Genomic DNA, 24,418 nt, shown 5'->3' on the forward strand with positions numbered 1-24,418 from the left:
CAAAGTTTGACGAAGTAATCATATGTCTGATTGTTATTTGAAACTTAAGTTTTTCAAAGTTTTAAGAGGTAAGACAGCTCACACTAAATCCTTCAATTAGTGAAATGTTATATAAAATAATTTTATGAGTTTGCCAAAAAATTTTTTAATTATGATAATAAAAGAATAATGCAGTTTTTTTTATGACTCACAATCAGTGTTTTGATAAATCAGATAGTAGAGGTTGCGATCTTCCCCAAATGCGAAAGACTTATTCTTAACACGGGTTTGCGTGTTTATTGGAAAAGAAATACTGATAAACATCGAAAAGCTAATCTCTGAGAGCCACAGTGAATTAGTGCTCACCTTTCCAATTTAAACAACAATAATAAAATATTACGATATAATACTAAGTTTTTAGCTTAAAATACTTTAATCATAAAATTTTTATGTCTTATTATTATTGTTAAAATTGTTAACTATTATTTTTACGTTTTAAACAAAAATTACATTTGCAAACAAAAGAAAACATGGATTGATTAAATACAGCTGTAGATTTATACGCATGCAAAGTTCTTAAAACATTTTTGCATTTTAATAGTATTATTGCCGGACGATAACTTTTCGTCAGTGGAACATACGCCACCATAATTGCGGATGTTAATGGAAAGGGCAAAGGACGCCATAACGCCTTAAAGAGGGTTGTTCCTGGGTGAGGTCGACCACTGACCGGTCGGTTATATAGCTGCTTTGGATTAGCATGAGGTTGCACGCAACCCTGACGTTCAGGAAGACGATAAGAGAATAGGTAACCGTTTCCTCGGCTACCTAACTTTTCAACCCGTGACCTGCTGCTCTGTGCGTATAATACCTCGGTCATTGTTCGGACTCTTTAATTTTCTGTCACATATGTATGTCAGGCGTTCGACTACTGTCAGAAGTCGTGTAAAAAATAATTAACGCGATTAAACTGCATCTATTAGCGCGGTACTTCTTCTTTTTAAACCGAGAAGGATTTTGTTTAGGAAATAGGAATACAGAACTTACTGAAAAAAATCATTTATTTGACTATAAAAAATACAAAGGTGTACAAAAATTTGTTGTACAATAAGTCGTTGTGCAAGTAGTCGACGTTGACTGATATTAAGATGTAAATTAAATCGTTCAAAAAATTCAGCACTCATTATAATAATAAAATATCTCTTGTCATACATATCAATTCATTCATAAAAATAGATATCAAATATGAATTAATTATATTTTACATGCTGAATTTGCTACAATAAATAATTTGCAGGAATCTCTAAAGTTACAACAGTCAATGAGAAGTTATTCTATTTTCTAGTTGTTTATGCAACGTAATTATGTACAAAATAATCCTGGGTTTTATTTTGCATCTAAAGAATATTCAGTGGCATAGGTAGCGTGAATCACGCGTGACCTCAATACTTATTGATTTGTTATAATTCCGTTGTTTCGATCTTCTTTCCTAGGGGATTAACAATCGTATTTTGTCCTGAGTAAATCGGTGAATTTCTATTAAAATTATTTTGAATATCGATACTTTCCACGCTGTAATGGTAAAAAAAATATATGTAATGGATTATGCGCCATGCATTGTACATATTAATCGTAATACATATATTTATCGTAATTATTATTGATATATAATATCTCTCTATGGTGGTTATTTTTAAGTTCCTAAAATTAAATCGGTTTTACTTAAGATTGAGCTGTAACAGGAGAACAGCTTCATACCTAGAAATAGTTGAAACTCTTGGCTCTATGTAATATGGTTTATCCTCAGCTCTTTGGTTTGTATTAGCTTCATTCATCATCTCTTCATTATTAAGTGCGTTTTCGTCGAGGGAATCTCTTTCGGACGTATGGCTGAATGACTCGTCGCTCTTAAACCATTCGTTTTCATAAGCGTGCATCCATATTGGATTCGATCCTTCGACGCTGTGTTTGTTCGTATTCGGAACGCGACCAGGACTTCTGATAAATTCCGAGTCCGACGCACCTGAGATACAATATGAAATTAAATTGATTTTAATATTATAACATTGGAAATAAGATTGCGACAAAAATTATCAGAAATATTTACTTGTAGATATTTAACTGCCAAAAGTCTTTTTATAATTTTTTATGGGAAAGTCAGAATTATGTCAATTATATTGAAATTCTAAAAGCAGAGCATTAACTTTACAGAGGTTCTAATAAGTGGTGGGAAATAGCTAGAAAGAGAGCGGAGCAGAGTTAGTAGAAATAGTTATTTGTGTTTTAAATTACCGAACGGTGATGCGTTCGCCGCTTTCAATTGCCTTCGGAAAGACGCCCTTTGGGACAAACATAAAGCGACACACAGAATCAGTAGAGCCCCTAGAAATAGGGTCAACGTGAGAAGCCAGAAAGTCGTTCCCGCTTGTTCGTACTGTATAATCGGTTCGGGCTTCGCTGGCTGCGTATCGAGGACGTTGAACTCCTTGAATAGATTGTCGAGTTTCTCGATGTTCCTGTCGACCAATTCGAGAACCTCGGATACCTCGAGAATCGAATTGTCCCGACGATTCACCAGGTGCAAATATAAATCTGTTTTCGTTCTATCTACGGAACCGTCTTGATTTTCATGAACTTTATATTCGTCAACGTTAATTATAGCACTAGTGACGTTACCCAGGACTCTGTGAATGGAAAATTTAGATGTTTGCTTCAGATATTACTTTAAAGTTTGATGTGTTCTAACTCCAGTATTTAAAAATATTTGAAGAAATTATATTGAAAAAATAATCGGAAATATATATATATATATATATATATATATATATATATTTTTACATTATCATACTTTGCATAAGATCTGTATGTTACAGTGACAGTATATCACCAATAAACTATAATTAATTTTCTTATAAATATCTGCTATTAGTTAAATAATTATTTCTTTATTTTAATGAAGATTTATAACTTTTTGCTTGATATCACTATACCTAATACAATTACGAAATATGTTACACTTACTCTTGGAAAGTCTCAATTCGACTTCGGACTTCTGGCGGATGTTGACGGAGAACAAAACGAACTCTTTGATCCTCCCGTAATAAATAGATAAAAACTCTCGCAGTGTCTTGCAACCCATACGTATCGTTAACGAGTACCTATATTCATACAATATTTTATACACAAGCAATGTCTTATATTTAACTTATATATTTTAATTACATAAAATAAGATATAAATTATAACAGAAAAGATCGAAAGTGTAGCATTGTTTGTTTGCGCATACAGAAGAGATATGTGTCAATTTTATCAAAATAATATATACTAAAATAAGAATACCATGAAATCAAAGTAGCCCTTCATCCCTCGTTGCGGATCGAAATTCAGACTCACTGCTCCATCATCCCTATTTACTAGAAAAGGTTGCAGTTGCATATCTTCGAAGCCTTCAGTTAACGTCATGTGAATTTTGCCTACTTGATAATAACTGAGTACAGCATTGTCACCGGCATCCGCATCAATTGCCTACAATATACATTTTCGTATTAAATGCATTTAAAAGCATTAAACATATAAGAAATACTAATTAATGCTATTAACTATAATATTAAAAGATGCGGCAATAAGATAGTTATACGCAAGGCAATATTAGTATAATATAAAGTTACCTTCACATGCATAAATTGCGTGCCAAAGTCGGCTTCAGTGGTAACACCACCCGTAAAAACATCTTTAATAAATTGCGGCGCATTATCATTAATGTCGTCAACCCTTACGACAACTTGTAATAAAGTGGCGTCAGTCTTGTCGAATGTCGTTTCATTTTCCGGCACGGTCTTGCAATCCTCCGTTGCTTTAATAAGTAATACATGTTCTTCTTGCTGTTCTCTATCCAGCAATTTAGCAGTCTAAACGATAAATATAATATCAATTCTCCTCAAGTCACCACGAGATGAAAAGTATGAACTTTTGAAAAATATATTTGGTCAATATATTATTTAACAAGCGACTCACGCCAAGTTTATGTTTATAAATATCTAAAACGAACAGTCCGTCGTCGTTTCCGCCAACTATGAAATAACAGACTTGAGTGGGAGGATCTTCCAAATCGTCAACGTCGTCATTGTCAAACGTTTCTGGAAGTAACACCATCTCCGATCCTGGCGGCTGTTCCTCCGTGAAATTAATGTGAAATACGCTCACTGAAAATTGCGGCTCGAAATCGTTGATGTTCCGCACATAAATAATTAGATCGAGATCTGAACTTAAAGGCGTCGGGGTACCCAAATCGTAAGCTTCGACGCGTATCTATATCGGGAATACTTCGTTAATTTTATTCACGAAAAGATGCATAAAATAATTAAAAAGAAATAAAATTCACTTTAAATCATGTGTTTGCATACCTCGTATAATTTTTGCGTCTCTCTATCGAGCGGTAACTTTAAGGATATCATGCCGGTTTTCTCGTCGATGCGGAAAGTCTTCCAGTGACCCGCGAGATCCTGCTTTAAACGATAATGCACATCGCCGTTTAATCCCGTATCGGCATCTCTCGCCTCGATTTTAATAATCGTACTTCCTATTGTTATGTTCTGAAATCGTTTCATTAACATCATTAACGCTATTTCGTGCGCATTAGAAGTACAGCATTATGCAAATTAGCCAGAAACACGAACCTCTGGAACACGGATAGTGGTATTGTGTTGGGGACTGACGAACAAAGGGGGATTATCGTTGTAATCTGTGACGCAAATTTTCAAAATTCCATTATCCTTATTAGGTGGTGTTCCCAAATCGAATGCTTCAACGTTCAACGTATAATTTCCAAACTTTCCTCTCAATGGCTGCGCAGCTTTTATCTTTGCTGTCCAATAATCAGTTTGCTCCAATATAAATAAACCTGTTGATCACAATTTCATCAATATTATATTCCAAATCCATTTTATATATATTTAATATTTAAAAAGATATGTGTGTGTGCTAATTGTATCAGAATTTCATAAATTTTAGAATATATAGCATATTTGCATTATACAGTGCGAAACATTATATTTTATGGAGCAATATTCAAAAATTAATCGCCACCTAATTCGTTCCCCGAAGTGATCCTGATCATAACGCGTCCATTCGGCGTTGTCGGATCATCAGCATCCTTCACTTTTATAATGTAAATCAAGTCCCGTATGTCATGAAATTCAGATATCGAGATGCAGTCTTGAGGTATATCCATTTTCGGAGCATTGTCATTCACGTCAATGACTGTAACTCTAAAACAATATCTTCCGTTTTACAATGATACTATCTAAACGGCTTAGGTACAGTTTAAAATTAAAATAAAATAAAAGATTATATTTATTATTAACAAATCGAGAAATATTGCATACTGGAGTTGCTTAAACGCGTTTCGAGACTCCCCCGCTGTATAACCAAATTGATAATTATCCCACGCTTCTATGACCAAAACATAACTATGTCTAATCTCCCAATCCAGGACATCAGCAACTGTCAGCGATCCTGTTTCTGAGTGAATGGCGAAAGTCCCCTGTTGAAAATAATAGTCGACTGTAATAATAAGTTGTATATATACATTGATACATAGTCATTACATTACACCGGTTTTGTATTGACTGAACAATAAAGCTAAATATTGCTGAGGCACGTTGCAAAGTAAATGTAGAATTATTATAAAAATTTCTATGTCATTAGCGTTTTCTACCTGAGATGATATTCTGTCCAAAAGATAAGTGATTTTTCCGTAATCCCCACTATCAGAATCTGCCGCCTGTATTACAGTGATTTCCGTGCCAATTTTTGAATTCTCCATAACAGTTACACTACTGACATTCGAGATGAAATACGGATTATTATCGTTTTCGTCCAAAACTTGAACGTATACTTCCGATAAACTTGATCTACAAAATTTAATTAATTTGACATACATAATAAAAAAATAATGCTGAAATATTACATGTAGTGCTAGAAAATTATGATTTAATTAATAATAAATTTCTAATTTTAAATATAATAATGTAACGAAGCGAAAAGAGAATTGTACACGTCTAGAGAAATTAATGCAGATGCATATACGTAATATAATAACCTAATAATTATTTAATTGTATAACTCTTACCGAGGTGGAATTCCAGAGTCCGTGGCTTTAACAGTTAAATTCAGCCACGAGTACACTTCTCTGTCGATTTTGTTAGCGACGACCATTTCTCCGGTCTCAGGATCTAAATGCACGAGTTCGGTGATCTCTTTTGGACCTTGTAAGGAATACGTAATGCTACGATTTTTATCAGCGTCGTCGGCAACAATACCAGCGATATTGACACCATTTTTACTGTTTTCAGTAACAGAACGCCTGTAAAATGGTCTCCGAAACTTTGGATTATTGTCATTTTCATCCTCGATAATTATACTCAGTGTGGCTGCAAACATTTTGTGTATAATAGCGCTTTAGTAAAATATTTTTATGATAGAAAAGTTGTAGAAACATTTCGAAAACTTTTGCGGAAAAATTTGAAGGAAGACCCCATCATTCAAAACTACTTTAAAACTAAAAACTAACCGGATGCAGTTTGCAAGCCTCTTACTGCGGCCAAATCCTCGACAACAAGTCCCAATCTGATGGTTTCTACTCGCTCCCTATCTAATAGCTTTACTATGCGTAGCAAGCCATCCACCGCGTTTAACTCTAGCGCTGCTAGATAGTCATATTCTTGCACTTTGATCAAAGTACCCTCCTCATTTCGTGCCTCCGATGAATTGGGATCTACGCGATAACGTAGAATCGGCGCTACATCCGGATCTTGCGCCGCTATGCGATGAACATAGGCACCGACCTAAAGTCATTTGCTTATTAATAGAATTTAGACAGCAGCAGACAGACGTCTGATAACATACCTGAGTGTTTTCTCTGATAGTGACAGTCCCGGGATCGATGAAAACGGGTGGTTTATTATTGACGTCTAGGATCGTGATATTCACGAGAACCTCGGCCGTCCGTTGAATTTCCGTGCCGCTGTCGATGGCGATAACGTTTAAGTTGTATCTCGTGGTTTTCGGCGACGTAAGATCCGGATCCAAGTTCGAGCCCGGCGCAACTCGGATCACGCCTGTCTCGGGGCTAATTACGAACTTGTCTCCGGCTCCGCTCTGAATTCGATAGACTAACTTGTTATTCGGCGACGACAGATCTTTGTCCCAAGCTTTCACCTATAGGAACAATTCTTTATTCATTGTTTATTTCCGCGATAACATTTATATTTACTTATCAGTCTTTTTCGTGTTTTTAATTTTTTATGCAATAATTCAGAAACTTATATCTACAACTTTGCGACGTATTACATAAAGTATCTAATATTATATACGTACTTGTACTATGCTTGTGCCACCTGGCAAATCCTCAGGAATATTTCTCTTATACAAAGCTCTCTCGAAAACCGGTGCATTATCGTTAACGTCTCTCAAGTAAATAATCAGAGGAACCTCAGACGTCAGACTCGGTGTACCCATATCTCTGGCTCTCACTGTCAATCTTAACTGACGTATGATCGTTTCTTTGTGTCCCTGATTGATAGGCAGAGCCTCGTAATCCAGGGGACGGGTGGGTGTAACAATGCCACGTTTCGGATCGATGGTGAAATTTCGAGAGAATTCGCTTGATACCAAAGTGTAGACTATCTCACTGTTTCGCGTTCCTGGACAGATATGTAAGTGTGACACATCGTAGATAGAGATATACGTTTTATTCGTGTTTTTTTTATTTATTAAACGCTGTCTAACCATTTAAATCGTTGTCGGACGCTTCGACGACCAAAGGCGACTCAAAGTGATCTTCATTCTCCAACAACACTGCCTCGTATTTATTTTGTAGAAATATAGGAGCGTTGTCGTTAACGTCATCAATATTAATTATCAATTGCGCGGCGTTGCGATTCCCTTTTCCAAGATTGTCTCGCGCCTCGACGGTGAGATAATGCCGAGCAACTAATTCTCGATCGAAACTGGGCCCAGGATGCTTAACCGTTACCACGCCGGTGAGAGGATCCATCGACAATCTACGACAAAAGTTGTTTTACTGTCATAAAGTTTTATTATTTATTAATGTCTCATATTGACTTTCTGTTATACTGGACAAAGAGTCTCTCTTCTTAATCTTATTTAATTTTTTTTGTTGATTTAGTAACACAGAAAACTATACATATATGACGAAATTGTATAACGTAATTTTTAAAAATTATTTTGATAATTTATTATCTTACGCATGTGCAATGCTACCGCCTAAAGTTGTATATCGTATTCCATGCGTTCCAAAGTTACCGCTGTCTCCGTCCAAAGCCTGTATCCAAGCCACGGTCGTGCCCTCGGCGCAATTCTCTGGTATCGACACGTCGTAGATACTTTTCGTGAACTCGGGATAATTATCATTTTGATCCTTTATAAAGACTGTAACCGGTACCGCGCTATACTTCGGCGATATCGGCGTGATTTCTTTCGCGACGAGAGTAAAGTTCACCACTGCAAGAATCAAATCCGTAAGTTTTACACGTGGGCATAGTACGAAACGTAGCGTTAATATTTCAATATTAATTTTGCAATACGGTGGCTAGTTTAATTATAATAAAGAAAACAAATATATATGACTTTACCAGATATTTTTTCAAAATCCAGTTTACTCGAATCCTTAACGCGTATTAAAAACGGCGCTTCATTAATTCCACGATACGGTGTTACATCAAATATTCCACCATCGCCTTCGATAAATATTCGAAACGTGCCATTGGAACCCTAAAAAACAATTCACTGCACTTGCAAGCAACATTCTCAAAATTCGGTAAGAGGAAATTATTTTGCAAGAAAGCAGCATTTTTAAACGCTAATTTTCTCCGGCATGGGGGGATGTCACAATTCTATTTAAAAAATAACAATTTTTCTCTCACTACTTTCAACTTACCAAGTCATGATCAAAAATTTCTGGTACAGCATCGCCAATGAAATTGGCTGGCGTATTTTCCGGCGCGTTCTCGTTTATTTCGGCATGATACAGCATACTTCGAAATGTCGGCGTTTCGTCATTTACGTCGGTGAGAATAATGGTCACCTCGGTGCTGACAGATGGCGGTGGATTAATCTTCGACACTTCCTTAACTGTAATTTCGAGAATGAAAGTGCCATCGCTATTCTCCTCGGCCTCTCTATCCAATTGCGCTCTCGTGAATACGACGCCGGAAATCGCATCAATATCGAACAGATATCTCGGTCCCTTCGTAATGCTATAAATCACCTTGTTGTTTATCCCCTTATCACCATCTACAGCACGAACTGCAACGAGATTTATTTTCGGATCATTAGAGCTACATAATTTTATATACGGAATCTCCCGCAATCACTGAAAATATCGAGGTCACCAATAATAGTCTTTAAAAGCGATTGACGTTCAATATTTGAAGAATCAATAGAGCAGAATTAATCCTTATCTTAGGCGAGTCCACGAAACAAAGCGCAAAATGTACGATCACAGTTCATTCAATGTTTCAGCTATCCAACGCCTGAGGGTGCCAGTTTATGGCTATCCCAGTTTTAAAGTAATGAAGGAACAACGGTTCATAGCTCTTCGCGATCGTACTTTTCTCGCATTATTCTTCCGTCGTAATAGAGCAAAGCATGTATCACGATTATCCGATTATTAGAGCGATGCGCTTAGATTTATCATTGTTGCAGCGTTTAAAGGAAGTTTTATACGTGCGCACACGCATATCGTTGCGTGCGTCCGCAAGTGTTGAAGTATGTCGAAAAATGAAATTCTAAATTAATTGGCTGCAAACTGACCATTACAGTATCTCGGTTAATTTTTTGTCTTAATTAAGCAGCATCATTCATTAGGAATGAATTTCATTATAAATGAATTTTATTATGCATGAAGTTATTTATTCATTTATTCTGTTATTACGTTAAATTGGTTAAATTATACTTAAAATTAGATTCCGCAATTGGAAATAGTTTCGACGTTGTTTTATTCACGAGATATAATGCTGACCTTGTAAAACAGATGTACCAATCCTGACATTTTCGCTAATCCTTGCAACAGGCGTCATGGCTATGAATTCCGGCGGCTGGTCCTCCACATCCTGTACTTTAATCAAAATCGCCGTCGTTCCCGTGTTTACCTAGTAGGAGAGAATGATTAAGCACTTATCTACAATAATTAAGTATAAGTAAACTACCTTACAGGAAGTTGCCTGGAAGAAATGGCTATAATAAATAACTGTAATGACGCTTATGTAGATAGTTATCTTCTAGCATTGTTCACCCTTCACTGCGCTTGACTTTACAGGAAAAAGTCATTGAACTATTCAGTAATCAGAGATCGTGCGGGTTTTATCTACGTAATGTCCGCGCGTATCGCGTTTTGTTAAATAATATCCTTATAATTTTTAAAATTTTTAACAAACGCTTATTCAATTAAGATAATATGTATACTGATAATATACATGTAGAATATCAAGTTATGTTTACAAAAAAAAAATTCATTTACAAAATTGATATAAATATTTAACATATTTAATAAAGAATGATGATGCTCATTTAAATAAAAAATACCTTTTCATTTATTGCACGATCTACAGCCAAGACTCGCAGTTGATACAGATACTTTCGTTCGTAATCCAAAGAACCCACTAAGCGTATAACGCCCTTGCCATTGACGGTCGATATACTGAAAACGTTGTTATCGCCATCCAACTCCTGAAGGTAATACACCACTTGACCATGAGCACCCAAATCGGCGTCGGTAGCTTCCACCGTTGTTAAAATACCGGGGCGTGAATCCTCCCGAAGTGTTAACGAGGTAGGATGTGGACGAAAAACCGGGACATTGTCATTAATGTCCTCGACCAAAAGCAGCAGACTTTGCGTGATGAAATTTCCCTCCCCCAATCTTCCATCCGTTAATGTTAACACGAGTGCATATTCGTCTCTTGTCTGATAAAGCGCAAATAATATACGTTTAATATTAGATTAAACCCGATTTAGACGATCTATAATTCTTGTCAGAATTCAAGATGTAATTTTTTTAATAATTTCATGTTATTAATTTTTATGTTGTGTGTAATACCAAAAACATTTAAAGAATCAGAATATACACGTACATAAGGTCTATATTAAAAAAAAAAAAAAAATATATATATATATATATATATATATATATATATAAGTACATATATGTATAAAATATTATAATAAATAGGATTCTATTCTGAAATATAATGTAAACTACTGATAAAATGGAATTGATATTTAAAAGATATACAAATTGTTTGATATATTGAGATTAAGGAAGAGCAAAGTATAAGAGATAAAATATAATTTAAACCAAGTTTGTATAGGTTTCGATGAAATCGATGTAGGTTTTAAAAAATTGCATCGCACACACGATGATTATTATAATTCGAACGCGAGCACCATCACCGATAGAAAGTTAATTAATCTCGGATGCGTTATTTTATGCGTGCAATGATGACGGCTATATACAAATGACAGCTTTGAATCCTCGTAAAAATGATCGGTAAATTACGTTTGTCTTCGCTGCTGATACTTAAATTTCTCTTTAATGGTTTGTTGGACTGTAATATTGAAGTTGTGATCCGAAGAAAAGGTAAATTGCTCGTGCAAAACAGAAATAGCAATGATGGGACAACGTAAGAATTATTGCGGTATCTCTTCCTGCGTTATTTTTGCTTCTCTAGTTGTGTTGCTTAATGGCTCTCACTTGACAAAGTTTATATTTGTTGTTAAGACGAGCAGTTGTTAAGATTTAGTTTTTTCTTCACAATTTTTGATATAATAATTTAGAAAAAATTTTGTTCTTTGCTATAAATGCCTTCTCATAATTTTGATGAATTAAAAATTATTTAGAACGTAAGATTTACCTCTCTGTCCAGCAACTTATTTAAGTAAATGTTGGCTTCACTGAAACCGAAATTTTCGACTCGAATCACGTCACTACCAGGCTGATCTCGAACGCCAAAAGTCAGTATATCATTATCTTGATCGATACCTCTGAGCTTGTAAATTAGGCTACCTGTAAATAATTTTTAAATAAATTTAGCCTTTATTTATGTACATCAAATGAAAAATGTCATGGTCATATAGAAGAAAATAACGAGAAGAATTTAGTGTAATCTTAAAAAGACAATCAATAGAGATTTTCAAGAATGAATTTTATAACTTTGTTAACTCATATTTAAAGAGAGAGAGAGAGAGAGAGAGAGAGAGAGAGAGAGAGAAAGTTGTATAAGAAGAAAGAATGTTGAGAGCGAAAAAGAGTCATAAAGAAAAGCATTAATTTTTATAATCTTATTCGCATATTAAAAACAAAGCAGCAACGGTTGTACAACGGTGCTTGAAAATCGGTGCGTTAGACTAGTAATAAGTTTTGTGATCCGTAACCAACCGGCGCAAGTATGCATGAAGACGCGCCCGTTTTTCACTATGAATTAATCGATCATAAAGTTCTATTCGATTGTTTACTTAATAAAAGCTATAGCCATATACTAATGCTTATTTATTATATATACAAATTTATGTTTAATTGAACGCTCTTTGAGAGTAGTGTAGTCTTTTCTAAAAAGGATGCTTATTATCTTTACCAATCGGAGTCTCAGGCCCCTCCTTCAGTCTGAGGACAATTTCTGTTTGTCCGTCTATAAGAAATCTAGGAGGATTGTTTCTAGCCGAGCAATACGTCAACAAATATCCAAATATGAAGTATAACAATTCTATTTTAAACCGGCTTCTTTTACATGATCGCAACAGCCAGGAGGACGAACTCGTTTGCTTATCCGACGTCATCTTGATCGAACGATACTTGTAATCGACATGTTCCTTCTCGTAGAATCTTTCACTTCTTAGTGCTCTGAAATCAATGCATAAACGTGCAATTTATTAACAAAAACGTTGCTTTGAATGAGTAAAAATTTATGTCATAAAAAATATAGACATATTGAGCAGTCAAATATGAATTATTAAATTGATTAAATAGACGAATACTTAATCTAAATAATCTACAATAATATGAGCTAAGAATGTGACATATTATCATTGATTATAGATTGATACATAAAAAATATTATACTACATATTTCATAGTATTTTTATTACACATCTTTTACATTTTGTAAACTTTGACATACATTTTATTTACCCATACGCAGTCTATTTACTTGTTGCATTTAGTTTGATAACTGGTAAACCGGTATTCACGCTGAGTGGTTGCTTTCTCCTCGGTAAAACGTCGTCTTGATGCAATGTCAAGAGTATCTCGCCGCGAACGATCACGGAGATTAAACCGGAGTGAAAGCTTACGTACCGGAAGAAACGACGTTTTCTCACGGCTCTTAAATTGTGCCGTACGCAATTAATTAAAAGAGTGATTTTCCCAACTAACCCCAAGTACTCACATTACGCAAGATATATCTAATAGCTTGATCCTTCTAGGATCTTACTCGGCTGATAAAGTGATGATATAATGTTGCATTCTCAGGCGAGAAAGTGTCACGATTCGAAACGAGCCAACTCCGATTATCAATAAAAGACATTTTAAACTTAAATAACGTCTAATTAATTCTAGATAAACTTTATTTTAATAAAATTTTAATGTAAAGTTCTACAAGAGAATATATAATCTTAAAAATTTGAAAGTTAAGGAATATATAATAATGTTATTTTTTTTATAAGGAAAAATTAATTTTAAATTACTTAAGAAACCTATAGTTAAAGATATTCGATAGTTTGAAGACACTGTCTAACAAGGCTTGGCAGAGATACGCGGAAGAAACGTTCGCACTGACCCGTGTTCGTGTAAGAATTCTTCTTTAAGATAGTTTGACACTTAAGGAACACTGAGTGAGCACACCGAACGGTGCTCTTCTTGCCAACAGAGTGTATCGGCCACGCTCTTGACTTTTAAGACTCTGCTAAATAACAGGCTAGTGCGACGCTTCTCGATGTGCGGATACTCGTGTATTCAAATGTGCACGAAGTACGTGCGCTATCTGATTTCCAACGAATAAAGACTGTAGCTTCTATACAGGAAACGAATCTTTTCTTATTCTGATGAGTGTTGATAAGAATTATACCGGGTAACACGATTTTTATTTGCAATAATGTAAACCAGGTCTTTCCGATCTGATTTCGGGCAATTTTTATGTTTATTTCTAAAAGTGATTATATTACTCCGAGTATTACTCTGAAACATACATTTTATTTATTTAGTATAATAAATGACAACACACCTAGCAGGATCTAGCTAATAGCTTGGAGATATAGAGATTTCTTTTAGAATCTCTCTAGAATGACTAGAATATTATTCTACGTATGTTTTGTTGCAAAAATTCTTTGCTGTTGAAAGTCATCAATTGCAATTAATTATATATAATGATTCGTCTAATCTTTGATCTACTTAGAAGTGTAATATTCGAATGCATAGCATGAAGAAGATTGCGTGACTAAAATTTTCTCTGGCTTCTTTACAACTTGCACTTACCTTCGCGCATAGCGAAATTCTTCGACAAGATTCATCGATAGAACGCTTTAGATTCGGGATAATTTTATTGTTCGACAATCGTCGGTGTTTACTTTCGACACAGGTTATTCGTACGGTAGCAGTCCCCGTGAGCATTGACCGAAAAAGAGTAACATGTGTCTGTATATAAAGGAAGTTTTCTCTATGCACGCTGGTTCGGATAAAGGGACGGTAAGGTCGTATTTCCATTGGGGGGCCGTCCCGAGGTGCGTGACGTCATTTCCTACACCTGCCATGCATGCTTCCGAATGATAACACCGTCCGGGATATTGACATACACCCATAATACTGTCTGTTGCCCGGCCAACCCCATACAGAAGTTTCTTGCGTGACGAGCTCCCCCACACCATGAACACATATGTGTAAAGGATCTTCTTGGTGGGCGCGGACACGCCAATTGTCTGCGATATCGATACGTATTTCGTTTTTATAACGCTGCAAAATTAAGGTAGTCCACGGAAAAGAAGCTGACAAGAGTAATAGCCTTTCAAACAAATTTTTAAATTTTTTAATCTTAATTAAGAGAAAGTACATTATTTTCAAGGGAATTACTGAACTTTCCATTATTCTATTTAGTGGTATTTGAGTTTGAGAAATTAATTTTCAGACGAAAAAAAATGTACGCAGAAATTATTAGCAATTTCGCCAGGAAAAATTCGCCAATTCCGGAGTTCTCTGTGTCGGTCTGCGGTTACATCTGGTGTTACGACAATAAACAGATGCTACTGTGCGAACAAAGTATATAAGCAAAGTGAATTTCCTTTTCATACTATGGCACGACGAAACATTATTCGTGGGAGTGAAATTAACGGCGTCTTATCTCATCGTACGAATAATTATGATGAGATACAATGGCGGTGTGCGATTATTTAACGAGAGGAGATATAATTTCATAACACCATAAGAGGATACATAAGCCAAGTTGAAGCGTGATTGCATTCTTGCGTCATATACATTCTCGTTTAATAATTAATATATCGTCATAAAGAAATTTGGGTCAGTGCTAACAATCGCCGATCGCTGTCCAGCGATTAGCTTCGCTTCAACGTTTAATTTTGATTCCGTAATAAACGGAAGTCACGGCATGTAAAGGCTAGTCGCACGCAGGTAAATACAAATATATTTATACAAATGTGCAATAAATAATGTTATATAATAAGATTTATTTTAATTCATCTTTGTGTTTGTGTATGTATATATGCAGTATATGCAAGTAGTACTTGTTAAAATTAATTTTTATTTGATGTATAAAAAAATTTGTTCATTTACTTATATCTACAATATATCAATCAAAATTTTATAGTAGAAGCATCTATACATATATTATTTTCGCCCTTTCGTGTTTCATGTAATTATGTAATACAATCGAGGTAATATAACTTCAACTTCTACTTCGATCGCGAAGAAAGATAGACAGAGAGAGACCTTCACTCCTTACTGAAGTTTGTTGAAAATTGATTGTACAATAATAAGTATACGAAACGTCTTGCTTTACGAATTACAAGGCCAGTTATCAAAGAGTAGCGAACAATACCGTTGATTCCTCGAATTAAACTTTCAGTGGTGGTGTCAGATAATCATTAATTGCACGTCAGATACGTGAGATTCCACACTGGCATAATTCGTACCAGGATGCCGACTGTGATGGACGTGCTGTCTGTCAATGTCACGTTTCAAAATTTATGTGAAACTTTCTAAAAAATTGCGGGCCTCTACCTTTTCACGACCAATCAAAATCCGATAAAAGGGATCATTTATTAAAATATGAACATGACGTGAAAATGCAGAGATAAATAGATTTTATACCAAACCTTTTAATTTTGCAAGTGGATCGATTAATTTATTCACTCAAAATTGTATTATACGAAATATTAACAACCCGCATAATGTGGTAATTTAAATATATCTTGCTGCTAATTAATAAAAGATATTTGCAAATTTCAACATACTTTATTTTTTAATGCATAAAAATGCAAAAATCTCTCTCTGAATGTACATCAGAACAAAGGCTTAGATCATTTTTATGTTTGCGAGTACAAAATTATACTAGTGTTTGTTCGAAAGTATTTTGTACTCACCAGAATTTTTCTATGACGTACAGCACAATGGCGGGAACAGATTTGTTTGGTATGTCCCAGCGGTGAAAATGAATGTTTTTATTCACACAACTGTCTTATTGTAACTTCACCTTTTAACACGCTGTCAGTGCTAGCGTTAGCGTAATTGCGAAACGTGTAAAATGTGTTTATACATGTCCAACTGTGCCAGTAAACATTTAAATCGAATTAGTTATTATTACTATTTTTTAATTTTTTCACACTAAATCGTCGATAAAATATCGAAGTGACGCAATGATTAGTACGTTTTTTAAATACATTATCTATTCGGTAGATTATATAACGCACATAATGACGGAAATTAGCAGGTTTATTATAATTTAATTATCAAATCACTGTCACTATATAAGAAACCATATCCTTTTTTTAAATAAGAAGAAAAATCCTTTGCATCCTGTCATTAATCAGAAGCGAAAATTTGCACAATCTCCTTCAGTGAACAAAATTCTTTTTTAACCTCTTTTTGCATTGTAAATAGTACTTTTTGCATGTTCCTCGTTATTTCTAGGCCTAACGTGGGTAAGGTAAAATCAAATTCTCTTCACGATCGCGAGATTATGGTGCTGACAAACGAATTTACGTAGAACCGTGTCATCGCTCGATCGGCCGTGAGCGCGGCGCTCACCTGTCCGAGTGAGCTTACGATAGTAAACTGAAGGTACGGGCGAAGCCAGCGTGGTTCCCGTCGGGAGAGCGCAGATCGTTGCCTGGCATTCGTTCTGTGGCGTGGGCACTGACCGTGCACAGAACACCACAAAATATACGGTTGTTCCAAGTTAAATTCAGCCCGTCGTGCTCCCCGAGGCGTGCACGAGGGGGCTTTCCCCTCTCGTCACAACCTCCGGTCACCTGTGCCACCTCACCGCCCGCAGGGGAAGATATATTTTGTGGGGAATAGCAGGGCACCGCCTGCGGTTCGCCGATCGTTGATGGAAAAGAAACGGTAGCGCGATTATTAGCGCGGCAGTATAATCTTCCATATCGGGTATGGACGCACACTCCAGAGTCGGATGATATACATTTATTAATGCAGCGAACCCTTAAAGTGGCGCGTGGCTTTGTAATAAAATTTATAAAAAGAAACAAAGTAAAATAACTTTGCGAAATTTATGCAGTTAAGAGTAAAGATATTTAAGTAAATAAATTTAAGTAAATTTAATTCTGCGAAGAAGAAAGGCGATTTACACACTTTAAGAATATGAGTCTAAAAATTATTTAGAAAAAAAAATCTTATAAAAAAAATACAGAGAATGTGTCATGAAGAGTATTGTAGTGTAGATTTCCCTAAGGAAATTAATTTACGCATTTCAAAGTTAATAATTTTACCATTCTACTGAAGAAAATTGACGTAGGAGATAAAAGAAGAAAAACGTGAGGAAGAAAAGAATAGATTTTTATTTGTCAGTAATACATAATACACGTGTAATATTATACTTTTATTTAACATTATATGGGATTATATTACATTATATAAATTCTACGAAGATATGAAGAAACTAGTTTGTGAACTATAGTTAATCTATTAGTTAATCTAGCACATGTCAGTGTTACAAAACTCTGTCTTACCCGCTAGAAATGCTATTGATACTACAAATAACGTTACGAGTAGAGTCTCGTGGCAGGTATGTGCTTAAAACATGGAAAAATTCAATGATCTATCGGGTTTAAATGATCACCGTCTGTATCACCGTGTACCTACTGTAAGTTAAGTTCGTTGAACCTGACTAACCGGCCAGGACAGTCACTTTCAACATCGAACCTCAGATGTCGCGTGCTGTTTTCTTGGAATTCCAAGTACTGAAAAAGATTATTTCGGTTTCATCTTAAGATTTCTTTATTTTTGTATAAACCTCAGTTGATTTAATAAAAAAATATATATATTATATAAAACTTGCAAAGATGATCCATACAGTCATTTATAGACTTAGCAAATCCATGGACTGCAAATCCATGTTTTTGTGATAATTCCATAAACATTTAAGAAGAAACATGGATGCACGATACAATCTAATTTATGAATGGAAAAAATAAGAAGATATAGATATATATTTATTTGATACAGATGGAACAAAATAGCGAAAGCCCTAGCTCATGAAAGATTCATATTATATACATTCCAAATACTGAAATTAAAATAATTTTTTATATGTCGATATATAAAATAAAAATAAAATCGATGTATCAAAGTAAAAATAAAATTCGATTCGTAAATGGGAACTTAAAATGAGAATCTCTTTATATAAAATTTATCGTATCGGAAACATTGAAATGATATGTGACGATAATTGCTAGCAATTTATATTTATAGAATCAAAGAGACGGATATTGGCTTCTTACATTTAAAATGCAGATGTCACAAAATGAAATTTTATTTCATACAAAAATAGCAAAAATCGTAAGTTTGTTACAGCTTTAATTTCTTTTTAATGGATATTTAAAAAAGGATTAAGCTATTGTCACATCTGTTTGCGACATAATATATCCATCACATTCTTTCATATTGATTTATGTTAAACTCTTATACGTCGTTACGTCGTTACGATCATCGTTTGCCATCACCAAAACATTCTTTCTTACACACCAATTATACGATCGTGTCTCAAGGCCTCTCGTTTTAGTCGGTCATGACAATTTGTCGCCAGTTACATGGTCTTTACAAACGTGAAATCGACCTAGTAGACCTTGAAGGCGCCTACGCATGGTGAGCCGAGCGTAAAAAGTTTTACAGATAAAATTGGGACAATGTATCAATGACGATCCTGAAAAAGGATGTCATCGCGTAGGATGACATGGCAATAAATTGGCTATGAATGTAGAGACTCGCGAACTATTAAAGTTTCTACCTGCGTATCAATGCAGTAATTCGATTATCGCTCTCTCAACGCTTGCCTCATTTAAATTCAGAGATTTGTCCATAGAAAAAAAGGAGAGTAAATTTATTATTGTCTGTCCGCTTTATCTCTTGTTCTCCGTTTGTATCTCTCGTTTGTTCACCTCTTATATCTTTCAACTACGTATCGATTCTAGATTATCGAAAGTTCGGTCTTTGGAGTTTCAGCAACCATTTGAAAACTAACTACGTCATTTTATTCGCGTCAAAATCTCAATTCCGCTGATGGTCGCTATCCGGTTTGATGCGCGATTCGCCAAAAGGAACGTGGCAGTTAAACTGGCGCAGCGCAGCTTAACGAAAAGAAGACGTAACTGTGCTTTAGTATATACGCAGCACAACTTTTCTCATTCCTTTCTTCTCCCTCTTCGCTCTTATCCTCGCGCTTACCGTTACAGCTATCGGATGCTCTTTCAAGCGACTGTCGCAGAAGATAAGCACAAAGATAAACTATTAACGCGTATAGCGCGGCTCAAAGTTCTGCTTCCCTATTATTTCTCGTTCACTTGGAAAGTGAACATTATTAATTCAACGATCGCCGCCATATAATCCGCGAAATTTAAAGTCGCTTTTCAAGTCCGATCGATATATTGTATCGTCGTACGTTTTTCAATTTCACGCGGAGTAACGTATAGAGCAAGGCACAAGTCGATACATTTAACTTTTTTTTTCTTTTCAAAAATAGCGCTTAATTCAATATCGCTTTACGGCCAAACGCTCTACAAGGCCAATTATTGATCTACGGTCAATTAGTCTGCAAGTATGCATGTCAAATGTATTACCGGCCAAACAGGATGCGCGTTTCATCACCGCGGTGACCGTCATACGATCTCATCAAGTATTGCCTCCGGAGCGCAGCGTTTTTTGAACGGCCGTCCACTCGGCTAAGTATGTGACTCGCGCCGAAGAGAGTGTTGCCGGTGTATACCAGAAGAAGTGGTAGGGTTAAAATATAAAAAAAAGAGAGAAAAAAAGAGAGAGAGAGAGAGAGAGAGAGAGAGAAAGGAAAAGAAAAAAAGACAAAAGAGAGTAGGGGGAGACGTCCTTTATTCCGATGCATAAGCGTGCCTTGGTACAGGCATTAACTCTCCCCACCATTTTCTCTCCTTTCTCTTTTCCTCGCGCGCCTCGCGCACCGCAGCTATAGTCATCGGATTCTCTTTTAGGGACCGTGCTAAGACTGCCAGATGAAAGTATATAACCGGTTCGCAGCTGCAGCCAGTCTGGAGACCTGGGTATCGGCCGGTGTGCAACTGGCGAGCACACACCGTGGCGCCAGGAACGGATTCGTCGCCCATGGTCCCAAGAAAGGACGCGTACGGTCATCTCCTTGGGATACTTTCTTTCAAAAACTCCCGTTAATCCTTTTCGCAGTATTGACCCTAAAAAATGGGTGCATAAAATCGACATAAAACCTGGCTTTTAGGATAAACCACAATCTAGACTTAAACCTAGACCTAGATATTCACATGGCAGGTAGCCAACTGTCCATACGAACTCAGGAAGGTCGCGATGACTTTATGGTTTCCTGACGTCACGAGATAGTGTTAACGAAATAATTATACGATCCCTTTAACTTGTCCGTTAGAAGTATTTTTAACATCCTACGTCACATTGCATTATTTGGTGGTATTTATAGTCATAAGTAGTCAAAACAAGTGAAGATATAGTAAGACATAAGCGAGAACTAAATGCACAACGTGATGTCTTTTTAGAAATTTTCTACACATGCTTTCTCATGCAAGGATAATGTAATGTCTCTATCTGTCATGATATTATGATGAACGTTTCGTGTGTGAAATTTATCTGCACGTAGCATAATCTTTCTAAAGTGGATGTTTAAAGCGGACATTCTTTCTAAAAAGATGAACGGACTGGTCGAAGGATATCCGCGAATCATGCGTCATGAGACTATGATGAGGCGGCAAGAAGTGAAGAAAATGAAACGCAAAACGAACGTTGCACAGCATGTCCAGGAATTAGCAAAAAGTAGCCAATGTCGCGTTAATTGCGAGAGTCAATTTCTTCGTAATAAAAGCGGAAATTATTATCGGTTTCAATATTTTAGGCCTCACAATATCCCGATAATTAAACTACCAAATTAAAACTTTCTCTTCGTTTTTTACTCTTAGAATACGAGTGCTATTAATGCTTCGAGATTGTTGCAAAGAAAAATCGGCTGAATGTTAGTGACACTTCGTTTTCCGCATATTCTGCAAACGAGCAACAGTCATAGTAGATGAACGTGGCAAAGTGACGGAAGATACGACGAGCTATGGGATAATCATGAATAGCGCTGCTCAGCTTATTACGTTCAATGATTTTCATAGAGATGCAGCGCGCTTGATCTTCCGTGACGGAATAAGGCGCGTCCTCCGACAGGATATTATATCAAAATTGAAATAGCACATAAATATAATGTACGATTCACCATAAGGCGCCCAGAGATCGATTGCAATTATCGAATATTTAAAAAACACGCGGAAGCTGTTCGGATGATTACAATCTTCTGAATTAATCGGTTTAAAAAATATATTTTGACAACAATATCTTCTAAGTTCTGGGTAAAATTTGATTGTAAAAAATCAGAACAAGTATAGAAAATTAAAACAACACTTAAAAATCCATTTAAAAACTAGTCTTGAGAAACAGCATGAGTGAATACAATCGTGTTGGTCTTATGTAAATATAACGTGAAAGGGCAACAAAGTTCTTCGTCAATAGTAATGTTAATTGTGGGTGGTAAACGGAATAATTACAGCGTGATAGCGAATTAAAAAAGGTTACAGTAGTAAACTTTTCACATGTTATCGGATGTGCTACTGCAGTTCGCAAAACGAGGGACGCGAGTCTGGGTACGAAAGTATGCCTGCGAAGAGGCATGCTGTCGGAAGACTCGAAGAAGTAATGTCGCCCAGGTGCTCGACCGGCCTTTGCCGAACTCGCCTCCACCCCCTCTCTCACTTTCTTCTTTTCTCTCTCTTTCTTTCTTTCTTTCCTTCTTTCTTTCTTTCTTTCTTCCGTTACTCTTCTTCGGCCTCTTCGACGCGTCACGACCAGTCGGGCAGTTTCTCCTTTTCCACAACGCGGAGATCCTTCCTAGGACTCCACGTCCTTTCCTCTTATCCGTGCGCCATTGGCCATTAGCGACCGCGCCGTCCGTCCGCCGTATCATCGGGGCCCCGGCGCGGTAAAGGGCCGCTCTTACCGGGTCCCGCGGGCCAGTCTTTCGTCGCGCGTTCACCGGTACTCCGGCCTCCTCGGCGTTCCGGACGATGATCTGCCTCCTCGGCGATCGGACCATGTGATTTCGTCGGGTACACGTTATTTCTACGATGACCGCCTATAAGTGCATCGCGTGGCCGACCTGGCGATAAGATCCAGTGCAGGCGCGATCGGAAAACTCGACGTTGATTATCGCGTCGATTCGCCATCCGATAATCGTTCTTATTTTATCAGTTAACGCTGACGCGCGATGTCGCGATCGCGCGTATTAAGAGTCACGCGTTTTCGCCGAATTTTCTGTCAATATTGTCAAACAAACGGCCCGGCAATCCAATCACGGTGAAAGAGATCTCACATTTCAGTTGCATATGCCACGCGGGTGATTTATCGGTAACTGGCCCAGATACGCGACGATTGTTACAGATTGAATCGTGATTTTAAAAGGATTGAGCTCTCTCTCTCTCTCTCTCTCTCTCTCTCTCTCGACCTTGAATATTGCATCGTCCAATGAATGATAGTGTCTACTGCACGTATTTCTTTTTTATTTTTCCTGAAAATTGTGTCGCGCGCAATTCCGTATATGGAGTGACTTTTTGAATATGACTCGTTTTGACAATCGAGGTGAAAAAGATGTGCGTGACGTGCGTGATGGCGTACGAGGACGTAGTATTCGAATAAAGTGGCAGTCTCTCTCTGGTTACAGTCATTCTCACGAGGAACTCGATATAAAATCAAAGTAGCTTTAACAAAATATCTGAAAGTTTTAATTAACGCATTCTTTTAGTATCGATACATATATTTCAAGTAACTATTTTCCCTAATTAAATATTTGTTTTATGTGATTGAAAGAATATCGTTTGCAAACCTGATGTACTTTTTTAAAAGTTTCTCAATAAACATTTAAATGTTCCTCAAAATTTCTTCAATGAATTTTTTAAATATTTTATAAAATTTCTCAATAAAGATATTAAAGAATAATTAAATAACGCTGACATTTAACTTTGTCGTTTCGTGTTCCATTTTCTCGAGTTGATTCTCGATTCTAAATAGGCGATAAATTAATAATTAATTGGTTGTCCGTTTAATTTAAATTTGTTTTTATTATTTACGTACGCGATGTAAATGTAAATTGTGTGAACGTATATTTTGGTGCATAATGTAATACAAATTAGTTTGCTCGCTTCTTCGCGCATATTTGGATTCGCGATCCGAGCTGTCTGACGATACAAACCAAACCTGTTGGAATTCCAGTTGCAAATGTCATATCGACTATCATATAAACGTGCAAAGGTCGACCAGTCTTTATCTCTTTTCCAATCGGCGAAAAATATTTCATTTAAATGCATCTGAGGTATTTAGCCTCGTAAATTTAAATCGGAATTTAAATCGACGACACATTTACTTATTTTATTTATGATTAAATTATGTGATATCATTGACGTAAGAATATCTTGTTTCAGCATTAAAAGTCGTTTTTAAAAGTGCTATCGATTTTTCAACGGTGAAATTGAAGCTATTAGCCTAAACTTGAGAAGAATTATATTGGGAATGCAGCTGAGTGCATCGTGATTTTTTTTTTCCCAAAAAGTGTCGGTAAAAGTAACGCGATGGTGAAACTTT

At 36.1% G+C, this 24,418-nt stretch overlaps 2 protein-coding genes across 3 annotated transcripts in view; one reads left to right on the forward strand and one right to left on the reverse strand.

Annotated features, from left to right (window-relative positions):
* Window positions 1-24,418, forward strand: part of LOC143904937 (EGFR adapter protein) — a 105,085-nt gene that overhangs the window by 17,442 nt on the left and 63,225 nt on the right. The gene's annotated exons all lie outside the window — the stretch shown is intronic.
* Window positions 1,036-17,311, reverse strand: LOC143905074 (cadherin-23-like). Of its 2 annotated transcripts, none has more exons than XM_077420212.1 (25): window positions 13,176-13,573; window positions 12,633-12,898; window positions 11,913-12,064; window positions 10,585-10,965; window positions 10,022-10,151; window positions 8,939-9,306; window positions 8,634-8,772; window positions 8,247-8,502; window positions 7,768-8,042; window positions 7,357-7,682; window positions 6,886-7,197; window positions 6,551-6,824; window positions 6,110-6,410; window positions 5,696-5,891; window positions 5,364-5,521; window positions 5,065-5,246; window positions 4,656-4,879; window positions 4,383-4,571; window positions 3,994-4,287; window positions 3,648-3,887; window positions 3,319-3,504; window positions 3,001-3,137; window positions 2,272-2,663; window positions 1,738-2,002; window positions 1,036-1,551 (listed from the first exon to the last, which is right to left on the reverse strand). In XM_077420212.1, the coding sequence occupies exons 2-25, from the start codon at window positions 12,832-12,834 to the stop codon at window positions 1,440-1,442; spliced, it is 5,691 nt and encodes a 1,896-aa protein (XP_077276338.1). In that variant the 5' UTR covers window positions 12,835-12,898; window positions 13,176-13,573; the 3' UTR covers window positions 1,036-1,439. The 2 variants fall into 2 exon arrangements, with proteins under 2 accessions (XP_077276338.1, XP_077276337.1); XM_077420211.1 differs by lacking the exon at window positions 13,176-13,573 and adding an exon at window positions 16,645-17,311 and having other exon boundaries at window positions 1,037-1,551.

This window comes from Temnothorax americanus, unplaced genomic scaffold (assembly GCF_048541705.1).
Source record: "Temnothorax americanus isolate GAGA-0224 unplaced genomic scaffold, ASM4854170v1 Scaffold6, whole genome shotgun sequence".
Taxonomy (NCBI): Eukaryota; Metazoa; Arthropoda; class Insecta; order Hymenoptera; family Formicidae; genus Temnothorax; species Temnothorax americanus.